The sequence below is a fragment of the Simochromis diagramma genome, unplaced genomic scaffold, assembly GCF_900408965.1.
Source record: "Simochromis diagramma unplaced genomic scaffold, fSimDia1.1 OVJJ01000514.1, whole genome shotgun sequence".
NCBI classification, from domain to species: Eukaryota; Metazoa; Chordata; class Actinopteri; order Cichliformes; family Cichlidae; genus Simochromis; species Simochromis diagramma.
In genome coordinates this window covers 1729551-1755557 of record NW_024387346.1, presented here as the reverse complement: position 1 = coordinate 1755557, position 26007 = coordinate 1729551, and the positions used below count along the sequence as shown (strand labels likewise).

The 26007-nt window shown below is 39.5% G+C and overlaps 1 protein-coding gene across 6 annotated transcripts in view; it reads left to right on the top strand.

The window, feature by feature from the left end:
* LOC120718371 (diacylglycerol kinase beta) overlaps nt 1–26007 on the top strand; it is a 159347-nt gene that overhangs the window by 82016 nt on the left and 51324 nt on the right. For all 6 annotated transcript variants that reach the window (XM_040006895.1, XM_040006892.1, XM_040006893.1 and 3 more), the window contains 4 exons: nt 1145–1230; nt 1804–1893; nt 5033–5193; nt 21397–21461. In XM_040006895.1, the coding sequence (XP_039862829.1) occupies nt 1145–1230; nt 1804–1893; nt 5033–5193; nt 21397–21461 (402 nt within the window). The remainder of the gene's footprint in view (nt 1–1144; nt 1231–1803; nt 1894–5032; nt 5194–21396; nt 21462–26007) is intronic.

Genomic DNA, 26007 nt, shown 5'->3' with positions numbered 1-26007 from the left:
ACTATTTGCAAAACATGTATCGTTGTATCTTTGACAAACTGGTCGGGGCATCTGGAGTTCACATATTAATGCATCTTATTATGAAGAATTTTGATCCTGATAAGGACCTGAATAAGGACAAAAGTGATATCACTCATATATTATGGCTTCCCTAATATTTTGATCTCAGGTTAACTTGACATTTTGGACGGACAGCCCTTCCACCATAATCAGTGAAACACCAAAATAGTTAATATGTTTTGGAAAAATAGCGTTCACTCCTCCAGCAGAGTTTGGGAGACTTGAAAAATCATGTGGTGGCCCAAGACCTTACTGAGACACTATATGTCGATTTTTCTTTTAATTTATCACCTGCTTGTATTATGTTCAAGTGAAAATGTAGAACTGGTTTAAAGCGTCTAAGGGAGATCACTGTGCAGGACCAGGTGGTCACCGGGCAGCTGTCTCATGATAGAGAGAGATGAAAGCTTTTGTCGACACCTTTGTTCCAACACACATTAAAGGTCCCTTTGAAGGGCATGCACTCTGCGACCACTGTGTGACTGTGGTTTCCAGGGAAAGGAGTGAAGTAAGCACAGCTGGAGAGGGCGCACACTGATTACTCTTTCTCTCTCTACCTTCCTCTGTGTCCTCTCTGCCCAGGAGCGCCCCTGTTCATTAAACCATCACAAGCTTAGAAATCCCTGTCAGCTGCTGCAAAATGCAACTAATAAATTTGGCGTCACAGAATTCTTAGTACACACTGACATTAGGATTCAGGGACTCTGTGTATAAAAGTGTTCTACAAACAACACACCTGTTTTCTGTATATGTGAAGATGTTTTCACACATGTACTGAACCCTTAAACGTTTCTGTAACGTCCCTGACAGAGGTACAGGTCAGAACACAAAGTCTGTGGGATGTCTGATTGCTTTAAGATGTGAACAGTGCAGTCAGTGGTCCATGCCCGCTGGCTTGTGGTTGTCTTGTGTGCTGCCCCGTGAACTCTCTACCCAGGCAGCTCTCCCGTCTTAAACACATACCATTTCTAGTGCTGCAGACACTTCTGAAATTGATCATTTTCTGCTGTATGTGAGAATGGATAGCAGCACTAAAATGTCAGAAGATCATGTGTGATGATTCCTGGATCTATTGTCTTTCTAGGCTCAACTTTTTCCATGATGTCCCTGATTTCCGGGTTCTTGCTTGTGGAGGTGATGGCACAGTGGGCTGGATCCTCGACTGTATAGGTAATTAGATTCTAACTTATGAAAAAGTTAGAATCTAACTAATACTTTGCTTTGATAGGAGTTTATCTGCATTCTTAACCAGATTTTATTTTTTTAAAGGCAGCTGTAGGTCAGAACACATGTCGAAGCATCTTTGACCAATATACTGAACCCCGACTTACCTAGAGTGTATGTGAATGTTAGAATGTGCTTTAGCATAGATAAAAGCACCGTGTGAATGTGATTTGGTGGATGAAACATATTGTAGAGCACCAGTCCACATATATTTTCTGTTATTAATAAAAGTAAAGATGAAATGTGGCTGAAAGAGCAGAAAAATAAAGGTGAACATTAAATATTTTAGCTGAAAAATGAATTGTAAACATCTGTTTAAAGACCAGCTCTGAAGTTCCACAGTTCCTGTAATCATGCATAGCTACTTTATTCTAGCTGAGTACAAATGTAGGTTTAGCAGTAATTTATCAGTAATAAATTCAGTCAGAATTCTAGTTCATATATTGTCATAAAAATCTGTTTCAAGAACATTTCCACCTCCATAGCACGAGATCGATCTGCTTGTCTGTGCCCTTGCAGATAAGGCCAACTTTGCCAGGCACCCTCCGGTGGCCATTCTTCCTTTGGGCACAGGGAATGACCTGGCTCGCTGCTTACGCTGGGGAGGAGGTGAGGAGCTCATTCCAGCATCTTTCTGTATTTTCTTTACATAGCTGCATAGGCATCTATAAAGCCTGCAAGAACTGATGCCATAGCTGATCTTTTTGGAAACTTTGTGGCAAAGAGAAACAAGCTGAAAACACTGATAAGATTTTGTCAGCCTGTTAGTTAATGGAGTTAATGTAGCACCATACTTATTCATAATCATTTGTGTTTGTGGTCACCTGATGAGTTTAAGTCCTCTTTAATTCAATTTTTTTGGTGTTCACCAACTCTTCAGAGGAATATCTGTGTTTCTGCTTACTAAAGCTGCCTTCCACAGTCAAAAAAGACTTCTGATATCACTGGGAAAAAGCATCAATATTGGAGCTGTACAGCTAAGCAGTAAGGAGAAATTGGCTATAAAGAGGGAGCCACAGAGGACAGCTTTCACTTTTTTTCTGCCTTTGTGAGTCTCTGTTCTGTCCCGATTAGTTTCACATTACCAAGTCCGCTGTCACTTTCTATAGCTACGCTTCAGCCTGATTGCCTGTTTGCTTTTCAGTGTTCTTTCCTAAAACTCTGCGTGTTTATACCAATCACTGTTGTCTCCCTCTGGTTGCTGAATTACTTTCTCCTGGACATTCCCGCCTGCTCTCTTTTGTTCTTCTCATATCAGCTTCATTTTTCACCTCTGTCTGCCTTACATGCCTCCTGTCTTCTGTATTTAGATACTCATTTTTGAATTGAACATAATAGAGCACGTTTAAACAGTTAATTTAAAGAATGACTCACTTCTCAAATACAAAAGGTAGCCATGTGTCTCTGCACATTTCTGGGAAATGAAAGATGGGAAGAGAAACAGGGGACTTTTATGTGTCAAATTAAAAACTTAATATGCAAATCACTTGCACACGCTGTAAGTCCTTTGCCAACCATTGATTTCTCGTAGTACTTGGGACCAGTAATTACACTGGCTGGTTATAACTGCTCGATTGTTGCTGCGAGGACCAGCAGAGCACTTGAAAGATATTTTGTCAATAAGCTGCCAGGTCTGGGTGGCTTTGGGCTGTTGAACTGATCATCAGAGATAAACTCTGAAATATTAGCTGCAGCCAATTAGCTTGATGATCATTTACCTGAGAGGGAAAATGAATCTAGTCTGATTTGTATGTGAAGGTGAGCAGCCAGTTTTGATTCATGGCTCTGCAGTCTGTTTTAGTCAGATGTTCATCAACTAACAAAAAAATCTATCGAACAGCTTTCAGATGTATCACCACTCAATCTAATTCATGATCTCTAGAGCATGAATCCCAAAGATTTAGGCCTTGTTGAATTTTAGTTTAATTACTGGGTTTTTGTGGAATATCTTGACAATAATTTGGAGGATTGTCATAAAAGTTGGTAGAGATATTTGCCGAGCAAAGCTTTTCTCTTAACCCATGAGACATGACTGACTTGATCATTTACCATTTGGCAAGTACTGGAATAGAAACACATTATACATTAATTCTTACACTGATTGTATTTGTGAAAGTTAGTGCTAATAATAATAATAATGATAATGTGAAAGGAACTTACGTGAATTGCAGTGAAGATGGAACACAGGGCGAAAATGGAGGACATTGGGGAAAGATAAAGCAAATTTTACTTTAAAAATAACACATAATGCAGTGAACACATGAAGACTTAATTTCCTCTATTGGTGTCAGTGGATGTGTGGTTTTGTAATCATTTACACAAATATCAGGATGTATTGTACGTGATTGTCTTTCATTATATCAGGTAACTCAGCACTGACATACCATTAGTGTGTCTGGATGTTTTCATGACTTACTCTTTGTAACGCTTTCGTTCAACCTTCAGGATAGACTGTAATAACTTCCCTTATGCCATTATCAGGTGAAAAAAATCCTTTTATCCAATACAGCCTGATTTTAATAAATACCAGCAAAACTATTGCATCAATCTTGGTTGCACTTTGTGCTTAAGGTTAATTTCCAAGTATTCATATATGCTAACACTCAAGTACAGGCTTGCAGTCTTCTAAGGTTGTGCACAGATGGCGTAATGACAAAAACATGTATCAATTTGTGTAGATGATGTGTGTGTTTGTGTGTGTACCTGTGCAAACATCACAAAATAAATAAATAAATACAGCTAAAAAGTAGCTAATTGTTCATGTAAAAAGACAACTGTCCCCCGTGAATTTTCTTTTATTTCTCAAGAGTACAAATGTGAGAACATATGCATATGCAAAATACTCTCATATTTCACACACATGATTCTCCCAGTGTGATGGCACTCATTAAAGCCTCATGCCCTTGTGACACCTTTGGAACAAACATCTGCTTCTTATTACTATGCCTGGCTGTTAAAGCAGGCTGTCAGCTATGGAGCAAATCCAGAGGGCTTCCCGGAGGGCTTTCAGGTCTGGGCTTCATTCTGGGTTTGAAGCAAGGAGGGTAGTTTCTTTGGAAAGGCAGCTTAATCAGTTTCATTGTGTTCCATATTTGAGCTCGTATAGTGTAATTTGCCTGTTACATGTGGAGATTATGATTAAAAATGATGAAATATAGAGAACGACTTTTCTCTGCCAGATTTTGCTCACGCTACGCTTGACTGATTGATTGATTTTTTTCATGTGATTCCTGATTGATTCCAAGTTTCTAGCTTTATACTGTTTAGCGGGATAAAAGTGGCTGCAGCTCAGGAGGTAGAGCTGGTTATCTGCTAATCAGAAGGTTGATGATTTGAACCCTGGTTGCTCCAGTCTGCACTATAAATATCCCCAAGTTGCTCTCTGATGCATCCATTGGAGTATAAATGCATCTGAATGTAAGATAGAAAGCACTTATTTAAGAAAAGCATAGAAAAAAGTGCTGGAGTAAAATGGTAAATATGGCATGTTGTATAAAGTGCTTTGAATGCTCCAGTAGAGTAGAAAAGCTCGATATAAGAACCAGGCCTCTTCCTGTTAAAAAGCGTTTTTTCCTCCCCGCTGCTAAGTGCTTGCTCATAGGTGGTTGTGTCATTATTGGGGTTTCTTTCTAATATTGTAGGTCTCTACTTTAACATATAATAAAGCACCTCCAGCCAACTGTTGTTGTGATTTGATATAAATAACACTGAATTGAAGTAAATTGAATTCTCTGGTTGTTCTCGGCAGGTTATGAGGGTGGTAGCTTGGTGAAGGTCCTTCGGGACATTGAGCATAGCAATGAGGTGGTGTTGGACCGCTGGAATATAGACATCATCCCTGACGACAAGGAGGAGAAGGGAGATCCTGTTCCCTACAGCATCGTCAACAACTACTTCTCTATTGGAGTGGTAAGTAAACTGAGAGAAAGATAACATTGCATATGTTTTAAAGAGCCACATTATCCTTTCTTCCTGTTTCTGTCATATGTCATTCTACTATGTCAGACAGTTGCCAGCGTTTTAAAAAATAAGATGAACTTAATCTGTGTGAGCCAAAAGCTCAGATTTCTGAGTTACATTTTGTTTTCTTTCTTTCATTTGCCTGAGGTACAGCTGATGCATGCTGGGTTTTGGAGTGACCAGAAAAATCCACATTTGCATATTTGGACAAAATAGTGAAGAGCTAATCATCTAACAGTAGATAGTTTGGTAAAGCAACAGAACTGAAAGACAGACTCCTGTAAACATGTTTTTCAATGTTGTTAAGTTGAGCATTTCTACATGGAAATCTTTTTGCTTTTGGAACTGCAGTTTTAGAAAATCCAGTTTGGATTCATTTTTTAGCCAGTTGTGTCTTGTTTCTAAAATGACATGAGCAAAAACAGGCTTATTTTACACAGAAATAAAAGAATAAAGAAACAGTTTAAGATAAATACATTTCAGATTTTAAAAAATGTTACTTTATTGTATGCACAAAATACAGCTTTATTGCTGAGGACGGAAAAACCAAAACCAAAACTGGGAAAATGACACGAACTATACTGGAAGCACTACATACACGGAGAAATGCACACAACTATGAGGGAGACGCTGACGTAAATACGCAGAAGGATAACGAGGGGAGTGAGGACACACGGGGAACACAGCTGACACAAATTAACATGACGCCACAGGGGAAGCAAAACAAGACACGCTGAACATGAAAACACGAGACCTTCACAATAAAACAGGAAACTGGAGAACATGACACAGAAGTGGAGGAGAGGCAGACGAGAGGGAGCGAGGGAATGCGAAGGAGCACAAGGGAGAGAGAGAGGAGACGACTGGGGAAACATGGATAAACATGGAATAAACCACAAGGAGGCGAAACGAGGCACGAGAACTCACACAAACACATAAACACAGACGCACAGAGGGCAAAGACACAAGGGGAAATTACTAAATAATCAAGGAACTAAACGGGGCCCATAAGAAACTCAAAACAGGATAACCTGGCACTATGGAAATAAACTTAAGACTAGCAAGGAGAACTTATACATAGATCATAATACAGGAAAACTCACAACGCTGGGTCAAATGACCATGACAGTTCATATTCCGTGATCTAATTCCATATAAGACAATATTTCATTTGTTTGGAATTTTGAATTCCAGTTCTTTGTATTGTGAAATAAAGTCCTTCAATTTTTCGAGTAGTTATTACAGTAAAAACATGGTGAAAGAGATTATTTGATCTATGAGGACATGAGCAATTAGGAGATTCATCAGTGGATTTCTGCATCCTCTGGGCAAGAAACACGTTGCCAGGTACCAGTTGCTTAGCAACTTTTTTATCTTGTCCTCATGGAGATAATATGCGGGCCTCTGGGACATTTATACAGAGGTGACAAACAAGACCTTCATAAAGTAATCACAGGGCAGCACCACTCATTTAGCCTCAGTGTATTAAAATAATTGATGTGTCACTACCACAACTCTGTATATCTCCATAGCCGTCGTGATGTTATAAAGAAAACCTAAAGCAACCATTTTCACTCATTCTAATCTTACTAGTTACTATTAAAAAATAATAATATGAGGCTAGGGTGTAATCATTAACTCCATTCCTATCAGCTAATAGTCATGAGATTAGCAGTGCAGTGTATACGACTATAAATAAACCCAAGTGAGATAAGTGTACAGAGGGCATATGTAGACATTTGAGGAGGAGCACTGACAGGGAGCAGATAGACCACAGTGATGTTATACAACTGAAATCCTACTGCTAGCTACATATTTATCAATATGGATGTGTGAGCATAATACTGCACAGTGAAAGTGGCACACACATCTATACTTCTGTGGTTAGAGTTTGTAAAACTGCACTTTGACAAATCTACAAGCAACAACTCGTTGTATTCAAAAATGGGAGAAGAGGCAGTGACAGGATAGAGCCGTTTCCTTTGTGGCCTGAGTGACACCACGAGTGTCTCACACAGGGAGAGACAATAGTATTTGACAGGCCTGTCTTGGTGTGGTGACTGACGCTTTTTGGCAAATTTTGTCTCTCACATTTTCACATTCAGTAATTTGTGCATCTCTGTTTCACAGAGTTTTTACGTTCATTCATGAAGAATATTTCAACCTGCATGTTACATTGATGGCTGTAGTTACATTTTATACACAAAGCGCTGCATCAAGCTGCAGCTTATATTTCTTTTGACCTGATCTCCCATTGTTTAAGCCATCGTGGACAGTAGTTACTGCTGGCTGTGGCAGGTGCAATGCCGACACTTCTGACTGTCTCGTCATAGGTCAGAGCGTTCTCATTCCAGAGGTGGAAAAAAATGCTGATTTTTCAAAACTGCTTGTGTGTCTCAGTTACTTCCAAGGTGTCCTTTAGTGGCAATGTGTGTGAGAAAGCACAGCAACATTGTTACAGTACAGTTTTTCAGTCAGTCTCTTCACCTTTGCACTCATTAACAGTATAGACTGTATATAAAATATCCGGTATCCAATTAATCAAACGTTACAGTTTCAAAAGTCACCAAAACCAAAAGATAAGCTTCTTGAATGAACTATGTTTCACAACAATGGGCCATATATCTTGTCCGATCATTTAATTACGATGCTGTAAAAAATACTAGATCTACAAACGCAGGCAAGTCAAAGCAGTGGGTTCAGTTCGATAACTCAAACTGAGGTCTAGCAGACAGCTGCCTGTGTCAGCACATCTAGTAGTCAGAGTGGCTATGCGCCTAACTTTAAGTCTCATCAGTATCCAAATGGATGAGTTATAAAATTTATAGCTGTTATGAAAGGGAGTTCATCAAGAAATAATGGACTATAAAGATTATTTTTATTAAGTTGGACATTTTAACATGAGAGTCTATGGGGTTGACCTGCTTTTAGGGACACCCTCAAGTGTCAACTTGAGGAACTGCAGTTTGTGACTTTTAATTATTGACTTACTTTTTGGGATGATCTGATATCCTCGTGTTGGTGTTGTTCCCAGATCATCATGAAAATGTTGTTCCAGGTTCAACATTGCAAGTGACCAATCACATTGTTGTGACGTTATTCTTTTGCGCGCCAAGCCATTCGTGCATTTATGAAATTCCAATGTTGCAAGGACAATATCAATTCTGCTTATTAAAGGGTTACGGTTAGGGTTAGGGTCAGGGTCCGTTGATCGGCGGACAGAGGCGGTTTCTCGCAGCTTAAGTACAGTTTTTTGTTTTACGCCGGTTTTTCCCGAAGTTGCAAAAGTATGACGTCACAACATTCTGATTGGTCACTTGCAATGTTGATCCTGGAACAACATTTAGTATGATGATCTGGGAACAACACCAACACGAGGATATCAGATCGTGCTACTTTTTGCCTCTGACACTTGTTTTTTGTTTTGTTTTTATTTTAATTTCTACTCTCTTAAAAAACCATAAATAAAATCCACATTGAGCTATACATTTGTGACCAATGTCTAAAGCTGTAAATGGGACTGATTACATTAGGGCTGGGAGCGAAATGGTGAGTGAAAAATAACAACTCTTAACCTCTCATGGGATTTGTTGACAGTAATAAAGCTACAGAATAACTCCATGGTTATGCTCTAAAGGAAAGGTTATCTGTGCGAGTCTCTGACAACGCTCCAGCATAGCACAGCCATTAAAATAAAGCAACAGATCGCTGTGCCTCCAGGAGCCATAGTGACAGATGGCTGAGTATCTGTGTGCACACGACACCTGAGCAAACCAAATCTGACTCACACCAATGATGCAGCCATTAGTAAGACCTTAAATCTGCTTTAACAACCATACAAGGTTTGCATTTCCTGCCATCTTATTGCAGACCTTTCTACTCAGGGTTGGGTTGCCATGGAGATGGGAGGCTGGCAAGGCCGAATCTGAAAGCTTTCACAGTCATCTGTCCTTTATCTCGCTGACTTAATTGTGGATGACATAGTGTGGAGCATGTGGCTGGCTCGGTCAAGGCACTTGGAGCTGTTGAGCAGAAGGTATAAGATGATTTTGTGATTTTAAATGACATAACACTTTATTTTGTACTGGTAGGAAATTTTTCAAGTTGCATAGTTCCACAGGAAATAGTTTTATAATTGAGAAAAAACCACAAAGCTGTGTGTATCATAAGGATTAAATCAATTCAAATACTGTAGATTTGACAGCAGCACCTTGCTGTTGCCGCATTGAGCAGTGAGCTCACTGTGGGGGCTGACAGTATTACATTAGGCAGAGAGGATCACAGTAAGAACATCAGTAAGAACAATAGCAGCTCCATATATCTCTGCACTGTTGCATTTTACAGCTCCATCACTTACAGCACCTCTGTTTCTGTGTACATTTTAAAATCTGGACTTAATCAGTGAACAGAATTAATTGGCAGTTATTGAAATAATATATAATGCAGCTGGTCATACATTTGTCCACGTAGCTGAAATTGAACTAAACTTGAAAGCATATTTACAACTTTGCCAAAACAATGCTAAAACTTGGTCAAAGTGAGAAAGGAAAAATCTTCTTCCATCTCTCCTGAAAAGACATGCAGAGAAAGAAGTTGTTGTATAATTGATTGAAAAAATACACTTCCTTTTCCAACCTTCTCAGATTTGCACCCACACCATTCACGCCGTGTGGTGTCCTTGCGTACCACTGGACCATCACAGCATGACAGTGTCGTTCTGTGTAGAAGTTCTTGTGGTGACCCCTTAGCTGACTTTGTGGGACTGCACTCTGCCAGTAATTAAAAAGCAAAAAACAAAACAGGCACAATACAAAAAAGAACAAAGAAGGGAAATAAAAACAGAGAAAAGCAGTTGAGAAAGTATGTTTAAAATAAAACAGGAAGTAAACTGACTGGGACACCAAGAATGAACTCACACAAATAAAACAAAACAAAACAGGGAAATAAAGATGGAGGGAACACAAGACGCACAGAAAAGGGAAAGAAAAAAACAAAGGACGATAAATAAATAAAGTTTAATAACGGAAACTATAAATAATTACATTGTGATCACAGGTAAAATATATACAGTATATATATATATATATACATACGGACAAAATGGTGGTGGCTAACCAACCGGACATAGTGGTGGTAGACAAACAGAAGAAGACGGCCGTAGTGATCGATGTAGCGGTTCCGAATGACAGCAATATCAGGAAGAAGGAACACGAGAAGCTGGAGAAATACCAAGGGCTCAGAGAAGAGCTCGAGAGGATGTGGAGGGTGAAGGTAACGGTGGTCCCCGTGGTAATCGGAGCACTAGGTGCGGTGACTCCCAAGCTAGGCGAGTGGCTCCAGCAGATCCCGGGAATAACATCGGAGATCTCTGTCCAGAAGAGCGCAGTCCTGGGAACAGCTAAGATACTGCACAGGACCCTCAAGCTCCCAGGCCTCTGGTAGAGGACCCGAGCTTGAAGGATAAACCGCCCGCAGGGGCGTGCTGGGTGTTATATATATATATATATATATATATATATACATATATATATATATATATATGTATATATATATATATATATATATATATATATATATATATATATATATATATATATATATATATATATATATATATATATATATATGTATATATATATATATATATATTAGGGGTGCAACGATACACAAAATTCACGGTTCGGTTCGGTTCGATACTTTGGTGTCACGGTTCGATATTTTTTCGATACAAAAAATGTTCATGCATTTTTAATTTGTCATTTATTAAAATTATAAATATATATTTTAACTCAAAAGTACAGTTTTTAAATTTAACCCTAACCCTTGTGCGTGTTTTTTATTTTGACAGCGAATGCGCACCTGCGGACCACTTATGTGCAGCCCTGGTTATTTAGCTCATCATATTGCAGCCACAGAAATTATTTTGTCCATGAAACCATAAAGCTGCACTTTCTTTTTGCCTTATAGTCTGATTTGTCATAACTTCTCCGTTTTGTGGTAAGCTTTTCTTTGGCTGTCACTTCTTCACCGTGACCTGTCTTATTTGGCTCAGCAGAACTGAAATGCTTTTACACACTCACTCACATAAGCTCAGCGATTCTCTGCGCGATCAACCTCTCACATGTTTAAGCTGCGGGAGATTTCACTTGTCATGTTTGCATAGTAAGCTAACGATTAATAAGACGATGTCAGAGGAATTGGTGCACAAATTATCATCACTCACAGATCAGTGCTGTCGCTCTCTATACACAGTTCGCACGATTGCAAAGTGAAAGCAAAAAAACAAGTGCAAATTCAAACGCGACTTCAATATGTCACATATTGACAGTGGCTCACCGATGCCAATGACATAATTACCCAGCTACATTTCTGAAAGAATGCAAAAGCATTGACATATATTTTTCCTACAATAGCCCGACGGGCAGGGAAGAGATAGATTTTGGTAAACCGACTGAAAAAATCGCTAGCTCCGGGACGTCAGGCTAGCGATATTGCAAGCCCTGTATCTGATTGAGGAATCACTCATCTTTGGAAAAGAGAGTTTATTACAGAGAAATGGCTCTTTCCAAAATAAAAGCTATACTATCCGCTTCTTCTGGGCTATATTCTCAGCAGCATAAGGAGAATCATGTGCTAACAGCTGTCTAAATGATTCGGCTAAAGTTAGTAGCATGCTTGCTTTTTTTTGTCTGCTTCCACTTGTCTTTGCACTAGGATGATGTCGGCGTAAATGTGCAGTCATATTCGTTGTGTTCCCACTAGTGCTTTCAGGTTAATCTCGTTGAAATGACCTTAACGCCACAACACGGCAAATCTCCGTTAACGAGCTACCGCCGATCGCTCCGTGCATGGGGCTAGACGGCAAACACGTTAACGAGCTAACTGCGCTAACACACTAGTTCACACCAATGTAATTGAGCATTGCATGGCACATCCAACATACTGTTTTACTTTAGTCCATGACTCGCTTACCTTCAGGGTCATACGTCACATGAAAACCAAAATAATTCCAAACGCCAGATCTGAATGAGGGTGGGGGAGGTTCATGTTGCAAGGAGAGCTTAACTGCTGTCTTGCTAGCTTGCCCTGCGCTCTTCCTTCTGACGATGCTGTCTGTGTTGAGCGCTCAGTGGATCTGCGCTCGACAGTGCAGCCTAGGCGGAGTAGTCGAACACAGATTCACTGAGCGCTCAACACAGACAGCATCGTCAGAAGGAAAATTGATAAAATAAATTACAAATTTTGTATTGTTCGATACATATGCGTACCGAACCGAAAGCACTGTATCGAACGGTTCAATATCGATACGAATATCGTTGCACCCCTAATATATATATATATATATATATATATATATATATATATATATATATATATATATATATATATATATATATATGTATATGTATGTATATATATATATGTATATATGTATGTATATATATATATATATATATATATATATATATATATATATATATATATATATATATATATATATATATATGTATATATATATATGTATGTATATATATATATGTATGTATGTATATATATATATATATATATATATATATATATATATATATATATACATATGAGTGGTTGTTGTGTGACTGTTTAATCGTAACAATTTCATAACCAAAAAAAATAGTCAGTTTAACAGATTTACATTAGAATTCTTCCATATGTAAACATTAATTGGTAGATGGTTAAAATTAGATTGAATTGAAGTTTTTCTAATAGCCTGAAAAGATGGCATTTCACCTTTCAATTTTAAGCCAGGTTTACATCTTCATAACGATTCTCACTGGTCATAAAAAAAATCATGAATAAAAACAGAGGACTTAACCATCTCTGTACAGAGCCTGCATTGTACAGCTTGCTAAAGTCCCTTCACTTGACCTGCAGCCTGGAAAGAATCTTGTGAAAAGAATTTGAGAGAAGGAAATCACACCATGTCAGCAGCCATTAAAGATGCCGCCTCATGTTTCAATGAGGAAGCTGATCCCTCTGCAGTGTGTGCCCCTGTGTGGAAGCTGCTTTAGATAGGTGAACGGGTGTAGATGTGTATTTATGTGTCTGCACTTGAATGCACATAGCTGAGTGGTGTGCAGTGCAAGCTGATTCCAATAACAGTGTTACTGGCCAGTTCCTATTGCGTACCACAGTCCCTGACTGTGGGGGCGTAGAATATCATGAGCCTCTTCAGATGGAAATATAAGTCGCTGGCTGCTTTTTAACCAGGACAGTGAGGAACTACATTAGGGCAAATAATATGTTGTTCACTATAGACACCACTGTTGCTGTCTTGAATCCTCATGCATATCATCTTGCCATCTTGATCCAGAAAAAGCTTTTTCACTACAGAATTGCTCAGTCATATCACCAAATCTTGTTGCCTTTAGATAACATTTTTCCAGTTATTGATATTCAAACTACATTTTCTGAGAACTTATAAAACTTTTTGACAGAAAGTTCATGCTTGAGCTTGGAAACAGCTGACTCTTGGACAACCTCCTTGAGCTGAATAGTGAGTATGTTAAATAAAACAAAATAGACCACTACTCAGATTTTCCAAATTATCATCTTGTCTGTTAAACCCCATTCCTGCAAGACTGCTCAAAGACATCCTACCAATGATTACTGCTTTGATCTTAAATATGATCAGTGCATCTCTGTTAATGGGCTTTGAAGTACCTTTCGCCTTTCAGGTGACAGTAATTAAACTATTGCTTGAAAAGCCATCACTGACCAACCACAACACTAATAAAGGTAACAAATTCTCTTCTTATGGCCTCTGATAGTCGCCTCATTTCTATAATTGTCCTGTTAGACGTCAGTGCAGCGTTCAATACCATTGACCACAATATTTTACTACAGAGATTAGAACACGCCGTAGGTATTAAAGGTGCTGCACTGCAGTAGTATGAATCATATCAATCATATCAGAAGAGTTCTGCAGGGTTCTATGTGAGGACCTTTTCTCTTTGCATAACATGTGTTTCCCAGTATTATTAAAAGGCACAGTATACATTATATATGCAGATGATACTCACCTTTACCTAGCCATCTCTCCATGACACTACCCAAAATACTGCAGGCTGGAATGTCTCAAAAACAGGATGACTAATATAAATTATTCTAATAAAAACAGCTAAAAAAACAACCCTCAAAATCACACACACACACACACACACACACACACACACACACACACACACACAACACACACAAACAAAACAGAAATAAACAAAAAGGACAGGACCATAACCAAATAGAGGGCTTAAACAATAACTTTAACTAGAATTTAAAACATAAACCTATGGTTTAAAACTTAAGAGGATGACAGCTGATACATAAACTGACCTAATTTTTAAAAACTTTAATGATGTAATATGAACATCCATTGTTGGAACGGTGTGTGTGTGTGTGTGTGTGTGTATATATATATATATATATATATATATATATATATATATATATAAAAGAAAGGAAAAAGAACAGAATAATTGGTATAAATGGTATGCCATGTTTTCATGAATTCAGAGACTGAAAACGGCATCAGTTGAGAAAACTTACCTGGCCAGTGGTGCATATAAATTTGTGTTCGTGTGTGTGTGTGTGTGTGTGTGTGTGTGTGTGTGTGTGTGTGTGTGTGTGTGTGTGTGTGTGTGTGTGTGTGAGAAAGACAGAGAGAGGGATAGATGGAGAAAGAGCAAGAGAGAGAGAGGGGGACATGGAGTTATTCTGGCACAGACTGAAGGTCAGGGGAAGTATCAGTCACAGGAAGTCAGCGTCTGCCAGGTTCAGGCCAGGTTACCACAGTAATGAATGACCGTGCTGAGTGACACCTGGCTGGTCTTAAAGACAGGAGGAATAGTGCTCAGGGATGGTCTAACATGTGGACTCAAAAAGACACATCTAGACAATTTTTAAAGTCTTAAATATGTCTTCATAACACAATTATAGCAGTTGCCAGGTGCAAGGCATAGTCATCGACTAATTAGTCGTCCTTAAAGGACTAATAAAACAGTAGATTTTCACTCGTTCCAAAGAACAGTCTTCCATGATGGTTTGTGCTGAATATCAGGTCATAATGTTATGACATTAGTGTGGCTCAGTGATGCACAAATTAGCTAACATTAGCGAGCTTGTGTTAGTTAAACCACTGTCTCCCATTCCACTTTTAAATACTGCAGGGACAACAAGTAAGTGTGCAGTCTGAGAGCAGAGTGCTCTACTGGGGTGATACGGTACTGTGAGGTTGGTGTTTCCCCATCCAGGGCGCCACATGACTAATTACTATAGTTATTACTATAGTCTATCAATTCATAAGTGATATAGAAATGTTTAGCTTTCTCTGAATCAAACATGCTAAACTGAGCATTCCAGTACAAGAGTATCATGGCATTTCTCTTTGCTATTAAGTTAACAAATATAGGGACTCAAAACATAATAGGGGCACACTGACAATGTATTCCTCTGCCGGGTACTGTGGGCCCCACTGATGTGACATTTTCCATCCACCAGTTTTGTTGTTGTTTGTCACTCTCTATTCCTTTCCTCCTGTTCACCTCACCCATCCCCTAGAAGCTCCTCTTTCCCCCACACACACCATGAGCAAAACTTCAAACGGCAAGATCAAAACAACCTTGATCACATAGGCAACTACAGGCAATGGCAAATGTCACATATTGTTACTGCCAGATTTATCAGGAGGACAGAATGCGTAAAAGTTGTACTGGTCAGTGATCGCCTGTAGCGGTGGATTCAGGCCAGATTTGGTGACATGGAACAGCCTGTCATGTTTTAAAAAGCTCTGCAGCTACTTTGTGTTGTTGTCTGACCCTGATCCGTATGCTGTCCTACAGACTTTGCTCGTAATAAACCAAAATCAATACAAAAACAAAACTCCACCATTTGTACACATGTGACAAACAACTCCTTGGGCACAAATTTAAAGAAAAACAACCACTTTGCCCTCATTGAATTCTCACATGTTTATGTGTTTTTGTTGCTATGAGTAACCTTGCCATTAGATCAGAACAGGAAGGTTTTTAAGTTATGGTTCCAGTATCAGATTCTCGTGCTCTAAAAGCAGCAGATGCAGCTCTATTTTAAGATGTGAGATTTGCTGATGCATGGAGATCTCAGAACATTGCCCTAGTGTCTGATTGAGGAAGTGCGGTAGCGTCCATTCATGATTTTCAGGGTGACAAGTGAGGAAGCTTGTAATCGCACCTGTCCGCTTGCTTCGTCACAGCCTTCCATTGTCCTTGTTGCACCAAACTGAAACACCTGGACAGGCAGGCAGGATGCCAGCCTATCATCACAGGTGCTTTCACCTGTCAAAATTATGGGATGCACTTTGATCTAAATATATTCCTCCCCAACCCAGTGTGATGGCAAAACATGTAATCCGATTGTTAAGTGATGACGTGACGAATCCTACTTCCGGGCCTAAAGTAGTCTGCGTTTAATATGGCTTTTGTGTTGTTAACATGTTTAATGTTTTGTATTTTCTTCTATTTAATCTCAAAAAGCTCCTAAAACAGTCAGTGATCACTGTTGACCTCCCTCGGCTTTTATTACCGCTAATCATTTATTTAAGCTCAGTTTTTAAAACCTTAGGATGTAACTACAGCCCAGCCCATGCAGCAGTATATGAATGACTAACCTCGTATTGTGGATGGATTATCTCAGTTGTTCTCCTGGCTGAAGTTTGGTCCTTTTACAGCATCCTGCCATGCGATTACATTTGTTCCTGACCACCGAGAACACTCACGTTAACTTTTATCGAGTGGAAAAAAAGTTAGCTTGTTTATATTATGCTAACATAGCTGTGTCGCTAGCAGTCACATAGCACATTATATACCAGCTAGCCAAACTTCAGTAACCCTACAAACGTCACTGCTGTTTAGTTTTCTGTCTTCATTTATGCTGGAAGTGATAACAGAGCTGTACGTTTTAATTTGTTTCCAAAACCCCGCAGTCAGGACATGCTATATTGTATTTAGATAGAAGCTAGCGAGCTAACTCCCTGCTAACTTCTTACTCCGTTAAATGTCATAAATTCCGTTTTCATGGATGCCTGGATGTTAAACTCAATTGTTACACCTGGTAGAGCAGAACGCTGATCATTTTATTAAAGATGAAAGACTTTAGACAGTTTTTCAACTCTCAGTAATGCCATAGTGATCGATTGATATATGGACCTGCAGCGGAGTTTAGGTCCAGACACGGCTAGTGACGTCAGACTGAACAACCGGATAGACAGGCCAGTCCACCGTGTCCATTTCCCACTTTGCCTCTCTAACCACGTGAAATGGGCATGCATGCAGAAGTTGCCTAACTCCATGCACAAATTGCATGACCAGCAGGGGGCGATGATATATTTAAACCCACAAAGTCGCTAGTGAGCAAAAAATGTGTTAAGTACATTCCAGGGTCCTTAATCACCAGATTCTATTAAGCTTGGATGATTATATGTATATAGATGTAAATGTGTTAAAAAATAGTCTGTTTAAAGGCTTTCATGTGATTATTTGCATGTTGGTTTGAAACAAAATACCTCGCTCTTCTGTTACTGCAGATTACCGCAACGTTTTGGGAAGACGGTGGACCGCCGTGTCTATTACACACTCTGTTGTGATATTGGGTTGTCCTTCCTTATTACCAAGCATCTAAAATGAGTTGAGTTTATTAGACAAGAATTTACAAATATCCAGTTTCCTGTTTTTCACTTTTCGTGTAAAGCTGTACCGTGGAAAGTACAGCTTGACCTTCCAAAACCTACATTTTTGCTAAATTATAAGATGCATGCTCACAATTATTCTCACAGCTTATCTAAGTGATGTTAGTGGATAAAATAAAATGAGTAAATGACACCCTTAGAAGATGAGGTTATGATTCTGTGCGGTAGCCTACAATATTGCATGAAATGTCCAAAAACATGGGGCTTTATCATTATTATTATTAGTGAGTGATGAATAATTGGAGGGTTTGGGTTAGTTCTAGTTGTTAACAGTAGTGGTCATGGCCCAATCAAAGGTAAAGACAAATCATTAATTTTGTTGAGCCTGTGGAAAAGCAGCAGTATGACTGTTTCTAACTTCTAATTGGGTGAGCAGTTTAGGTCTTCCACTGCACACCATCTTCACATAATCAAAGGCACAAACTCAGACCATGTAGAAATGTACTACAACTATACTCAGAGAAAGGCAGCAAGCAAAGGACCCCTGCAGGCACGCACACACTCCTTCATGCAAACCCATGTAGATGCATCATTTTGGTATCTTTACTCACTGAGCGTCACCGTATCTGTTGTAAAAGAATTTGCGCTGTTTTTGTTCTTGATCTGTTCTCGCTCTCTCTCTGTCCTTTGGTAAAGGTAACATGTTTAATGTAGCAGTGCATCATTACTGCCACGTTTTGGTCGGTAAAACTGGTCATTACTTCTGTCAGGGACTTTTTTCCCCTCATTTGCATCTTCTCTAGCTGCAGGGCATTGAGAGTATTAACTTTTCATTTACATGTGTGTTGTGCTGAACTGTTATTTACAATATTTAAGTGGAAAGACTGCTTTAAATGAGAAGCCTGGCAGCATGAAAATAACATGCAAATAAGCTGTAAAGGGATTATATTTACATGTGAACTAGAGGATGAACATTGTGTTTGAGTAAATACTGCAGATTATTTTTATCTTGCTCTTACTGTAACTCCAACGGTATATATCAAACCAGCGTGTTGTTCTTTTTCTTCTTTTTAACATCAGTGTAGCATCCTCAAGGCTAAATGCTATGTCAATCGAAAGATAGTCAATTATTAAACATCGTATGTATTACTTTAACATCTGTAAAGGCGACACATCCTGCTATCCAAACAGTCACATATAAGGTTTTGTTAATAAAATAAGACGATCCTCAGACTTTAGTGGAACAGAAGAAGCTCTGGTCAAGCTCAAAGTTCAGATCAGGACTGCTCTGTGTCACAGATCTCATGCAATCAAATCTGTGCGTGTTCTGTGCGTGCTGCGGGTCTCCATGCATGTTTATGGTATTTTTGAGCGTCTGCAGTCTTAGTGCTAATTGAACTTGCCATTGTTGTTATTTATCTGGCTTGTAGAGTTAATATGATGGACGTATTTGAGTTGTTTTAAGAGGTAAAAAGAAACAAAACTGTGTACTTTAACATAAAGCACTATCAGGGGCTCTTGTGACTGTCAGGCTGTGAAAAATGAATCAAAATGAGCAGAGGACAATATCATTTCTTCTTAGTTTCACATGGCAAACATCAATTATGTCTCTGCTGGCGGCTGCTGTTGTTTGTTTGCCTATTTAAAGGGGTCATACTGAGGCTGCTCTTGTGACTGATCAGGGGTACATTCACCTTTGGCCCAGAGGTGAGGGGTTAAATACACGGGGCAGGAAGGTGGGGTCCGGTCTAAGACCAGCTTCAGTAAACTTGTGACCCTCAGATCAGTGCTGTAATGTGTCATTAGCCTTAGCTTTATACTCCTCAGTGTCTTTGTGCTCTGTAGACTGAATTACAGCAGGAAATAGGAAGGGTTATTGTGGTAGGTTGGATCAAATTATTGTTTGATCAAAACACTGTCTTCATGCACAGCAATTTCAAGTGGGGGGAAATTGGTATGCAAATGGATGTAAATAACTATTATTTCTATTATTGATTACTTTGCCACTTATTTTCCTCTTTCAGTCAATTAATTGCTTCCTATTTAAAATATAGAAAATGAAATGAAAAAAGTAAAGAGAAGAAGTTTAACTTGCTTGGAAACTTTTGATTAAACTAGCTAGTTTTCTGTTGAATACGGCTCTAACATTGGCCTAGCAAAATGACTCCAAGAATGCATTGATGACTCATCCACAACGGCACAAAAGAACAAAGAGCAACATCTAGACTGCAGATCTCAGATGTCTCAGGTTAGGTATTCATGATTCAGCAATAAGAAGGAGACTGGGCACAAATGGCACCTATGGGAGAGTTTAAAGGCAAAAACGGCTGCTGACTACAAAGAATACAAACATTCATCTCACCTTTGCCACAAAAACATCTTGACGATCCCCAAGACTTTGGGGAAAATATTCTGTGGAGTGACAAAAGTTGACATTTCTGGAGCAGTCTGGAGTCTCGTCGTGTCTGGCGGAAACAAACGTGGTGATGGTATGGTGTTGGTCTGGGGCTGCTTTCCTGCTTCAGGATCTGGATGACTTTCCATGACTGATGCAACCATGAAGTCTGCTCTCTACCAGAAAATGCTGAACGAGAATATCCGAGAATATCGGTTTGTGTTTTTCTGGCTTATTCAGCAGAACTGAAACTGAACTGAACTGAAACAAACCAGCAAATCCTGCTCTGAAACAACAAATTTAAACAGACCTGGCATGACCTCAAACAGACTGTTAATGCTAAAAAAAACAAAAAAACAACAACAACAACAACAACAATAAAAAAAGAAAAAACAAAACTGAATTTTAAAAATTCTTCAAAGAGGGGTGGGATAAAATTTCTCTAGAGCTATATGAAGGACTCATTGCCAGCTGTCACAAAAGCTTGATGGCAGTTCTTTTTTTACACAGGGCCAGGTAGGTTTAGATCCTTTTCCCTTCATAAATGAAATCATTTAAAAGCTGTATTTTGTATCAGTGTTGTGGCTCGGTGATGTAGTGGTTAACACATTTGCTTGGTAAAGGTTGCTGGATTAATTCCAGCTGGAAATCCCCCTTTGGAGTTGCATCATGGAGGGTATCTGGTGTAAAAAGGCCAAATCAAACATGCAGTTTTTTGTCAGGTGCAGGTAATTGACATGTATAGGTAAAGCAGTAAATATGCAACTATAATGAAGGTTAAGTTATGAAATCCTTTTATGACATGGTTGTATATTTGGTAGAACAGAGTGGAGTGGGTACAGTAATTGGCTGATGAGTGTAGCGGTACACTCTCCGTCTCAGTTTTTACTGACTGAACCAGTAGCATTTCTGTTCTCATGCCTATTCTAAAAACAAACAATGACTGATGTATGACACCTTTTTTTATGCTGGCATAAAGCTAAGTTTGCATTTGACCTTTATCCAGCTGTAATAACACGTGAGGTTAAATTCACAATGTCTTTTCTGTTTTCTCCTCCAGGATGCCTCAATCGCCCATCGCTTTCATCTGATGCGTGAGAAGCACCCTGAGAAGTTTAACAGCAGGTTAGTGAGATATTTAGTGGGATTTAGCATAATATTTTGCTACTGCAAAAATTAGTTTACCTGCACCCAACCTCATACCATGAATTGATAAAAAACCCTCATAAATAACGAGTGACCTAGCACTTTAATCTGGAAACCCAGTTTCGTACTCCATAATTGTCACCGATCAATAACAGACCAAAACCTGCTGCAGAGAGGGGTCGATATATTGGCGGTGTTGGCCTTATTTGAGTTAAAAGGGACTGAGCTAGAAGAGTTGCATAAACTCTGCGTAGAGTACTCCAGGATCTATGCTTTAAATTTCTTCATTTTATTTTCTAATGTTTACTCGTTCGAGCACACAACTAATTATGAAATGATCTAGACATCCAGCAGGAGAAATGAGTGAGGGAGACTGTGATGACGTAAATGGGAGTTGAATCATTCTCATGGTAGAGAAGACACCTTTAAAATGGCAGGCCAGGACAACAAGAGCTCAGCTGCCTAATTAATAGTTACATCATCTGGGTGGCCGCCTCAGCCTGATGAGAGAGAGGGAGACGTCAGAAGAGAGAGTCACAATGATCCAGAGTTGATGAAATACCATCGCCTGGTTCAGATGGATGAATTCAATCTCACCACACCAGGAAGACATGTAAATGAGACAAAGTCAGGATTGGAGTCTGAGAGCAGCTTGAGGACGTCATCAGAATTTATATATCAAACTTTTATGCATGTTGAGAAAAAAATTCTTAACCTTAGCCCCATGTGTAAAATTATTGTGGGGCGCCCTTTTCTGTTTTCCATAACATTAAGGCACTGTGTAAATATCACAGGTCTCAGCCACACAGACTGTGTGACCATCTCAAAAAAACTACTGTTTTCTTAACATAAGTGTAGCGATGCAAAAGGCCTTCTGACAGGCTCTGTTTGGAATTTTGTAGTATCAACACTACACCAGCATCCACCATCAGACAATTAAATAGCATTACATACAATACAATGCAACTTTATTTGTATAGCACATTTAAAACCAGAGTGCCACTGGATTGTCTGACTTCTCTATCTTAGAACAATTTCTGTTGAGATAAAGAAAATGTTTGTGTTAGTGGCCTTTGTGACCCATTGTAAAGTTTCATCTGGTCAAACACAGAATAAAGAACACAAACAGTAGACAATTAGAAAAATGAAGTTATTCCCTTGTAAAATACCCTCTGCCTCAAACTACAGGCTACTCACAAATTTGATCTATCTCTTTTTAAACATAGACTGTATATAAAAGATGGACATAGCCCCCATAACATCAACTCTGCATTTTGAAGTCTCAGTTGCTGCCATCCTTGTTTTTGGGGGCCACAGTGCTAATTTACAGTATCAGCGAACACTTGAAATCTTGATTCACAAGCTGTATACATAAACTCTGTGGACACATTTACAGTCGCTGGTAGGGATGGGTATCGAAAACCGGTTCTTGTTGAGAACCGGTTCCCACTGTTTCAATTCCTTGGAATTGTTTGCCATTTTTGCAAACGATTCCCTTATCGATTCCAGTCGCCCCGAATGACGTCACCACGTTGCGGAGCGTCATTTACCTGGCAGGAAACATCAAACCTTGAGGAAGACAGCAGGAGAAAATCACACCTGAAAGCTGCTCCTGTAAACTAAGAATGAAAACTTGGGCAGCATGTGGTCACTAACACTGGACAGAAGATTGGTTGCCTGGTCTCCATTTCTAATGCAACATTCAGGATCCACGTAAACGACTTAAAAGCATGGATCTATCCTGCTTCGTATCGATGGTCCAGGCTGCAGTTGGTGGTGTAATAGTATGTGAGATATCTTCTCTGCACACTTTGGAAACTTTAGTAGCAAGTGAGCATTGTTTAAACTCCACACCCTGACTGACTTTATCTTACTGATGTTGTCGTCTATCCCTTTACGACCAATCTTCTGATGGTTGCTGTCAGCTAGATTACATTTCATTGCATCAGGTTATAAATGTTATAAATTTTTGATGCTATGAAGTTGATCTTTTTTAAAACTGTGGGGACTGACTTGCTTTTATAGCCAGGCCCGTGTGGCCATTAGAGGAACTCTAGTTTTTGGTACCTCGCACTGGCTTCATTTTTTAGCCCTGGAGGTTGATTGGACTCATTGTGATATCATGGAATTAAACATAAACCGAATGCCACTTTAGGAACATTTTGCATTTAAGTTTTATATCCGTGGCAATTGAAATTACACACACAAAAGAGTAAGTGTTCATGGACCCACGAAAAGCAAAAAAATGTTTGAAAAGCTGCTTCCTTTTCAGTCCAGCACCCTTTACTACACTTGTGAAGCAATCGTTCAGAAGAACAGTCAAACAGCAGCAGACTGCATCAGCCTCTGTAGACATAAACTGCTGCCCTGAGGGGAATGACTGTTGATGAAATCCTGCTTTGCTTGTTGTCTTTACTGTAGCCTGATGTGTATGAATGTGAGAACATTCTCAAGTTTCTCAAAGCAAATTATGCAAAGTGTCCCCAGTGTGGCCGCATGCAGATCTGCACCTATCGTTTGCTTAAAAGCCGTTCTTTGTTTACTGTTGACCATGTGTGATTGTGCTAAAGTGCGCCGAAAAGCACAATCCCTGAACGCGCTGCTGTGAAGGTTTGAAATCACAAGTTAATTAAAGAGTAAAAGCAGCCGTCCTTCGTCGTAATGTGCAGTTGTACTTTGAATACTCAGTTCAGTGTAGGAGCTTGTTTTGAATGCCTCTCAGTCACTTGGGAACCAGGCTCTGTGTTTCATGTTGTTTGCATGATGGCAACAACATGTATTCCACTGGTTCACTCCACAGCTAATTAGCTGACATACTGTGGAAAATGAAAAAAAATAGAGGAGCGGAGAGAGTATGAAGGGGTACTAGAGAGATGGCTTGTTTACTCTTTGAAATTCAATAATTAATGCTGAAGTTTCCATCCTTGGTCCCATATCTGTTTCCAGCATCATAAAAGAAAAATACCACCGTTCTCAGCGGACCCTCTCTTTGATCCATTAGGCAGACTTAGAAGATGTAAAGCATTTATGTGGACAGCAGGACATATTTAGCCCACATAAACCCAGAGGTTAAACACAGTAACCTTAAAGCTCTTTGCTTTTCTACAAAATCTTCTTGGATGTTGCTTTTGACTGTCTCCATTGCTCTGAGAGCCTCTTGTGGCAAAGATCAAACTGTAGCTCCAAGCGAGAGTGCCGTGACGCTCCGACAGCCTACTGTACAATATTTACAGTAAGCCTGGTGCTGGAGGTTATTGTTCTTCTGTGAATTTCCTTTTTCAGTACTGCAGCAGAGCACAAGACAGTTGATGGACAGCTGCAACTGTTCTATTGTTGCGTGACTGAAGTTTTGGCAGGGTAAACACCCCTCCATGTTTACAGCAGTTAAAACTGAAAGGAGTCAATGTTGAGACCCAGCTATTTCTTTCTCTGTGGGTAAGCGCATGATAAAATCACCTTTGACCTGGCGAGAGAGGCCCATAGCCACATGTAGCACTTAGCTCAGTGCTTTATTGTACTTCCTGTCAGTCACAATCCCACATTGTCTGCATGTGTTTCTCTCACACACTTGCACCACAAACCATCCCCCACTATCTCAGGCCTACTGGGACAAGGGGGATGTGTGATTCCTGACACCTCAGCATCTGATGGTCACAGTAGCCAGACCTCCAGGAGCCTGAAGCCCAGGTGCGAATCATTTCCCATGCTGTGGACAATGCAGTCTTTGTGTGTGTGCAAAAATGTGTGTTATCCATTCTGGAACATTTTCAGGGAGGAGAAGAAATAATCAGTTTCCACTTTAGAAAGTGATTTTTTTTTAAATACTTAGGATAGATGATTTATACTGCTTAACTGCTCTTACTCAGGCCATGTCCACACTGTTACATTTTCATTTGAAAACGCATCCTTTTCTCTCCGTTTTGGCCTCCCGTCCACACTGAGACGGCGTGTTCGCTCAAGGAACACGGAGCGTTGTGAAAACACTCTCCAAAGCGGATACATTTGAAAGCGACGTTTTCGCGTCGCAGTGTGGACTGCAAACCCGGAGCATTTTCGAAAACAATGAAACATTTTATCATGGGATTCAGTCATGTGACCAATTAAACTAAGAGAGTGGAGAGCATTATACAGCAGTTGCTCTCAGTTCTGGCAGCCCTATTAAAGATTAATATCAGTGTATACATGCTCCAGATAGCTTTTCTTCAAATTCTTTAATTCTCACTCGCTTTTGCAACTTTGTACTTTTGTGTTACTCGCAGCAACAACTCCAACTCATTGTTAGTCCATTTAAAAAAAGTTTTCCTCAACATTTTGTCGCGATGAGTCGGAAAGTGAATAAACGGCAGACAAAAATGAGGCAGGTCGAATCGTCTTGCGTTTCACGCATTCGCAGTACTGGAACGTAAGCGTTCAATGTAAATGAACGAGTCTGTGAAAACGAATGAAAACGATAGTGTGGACGTGGAGCGTTTTCAGACGTATACGCCGTTTTCATATTTATTCGTGTGGACCCCTCAGATCAGTT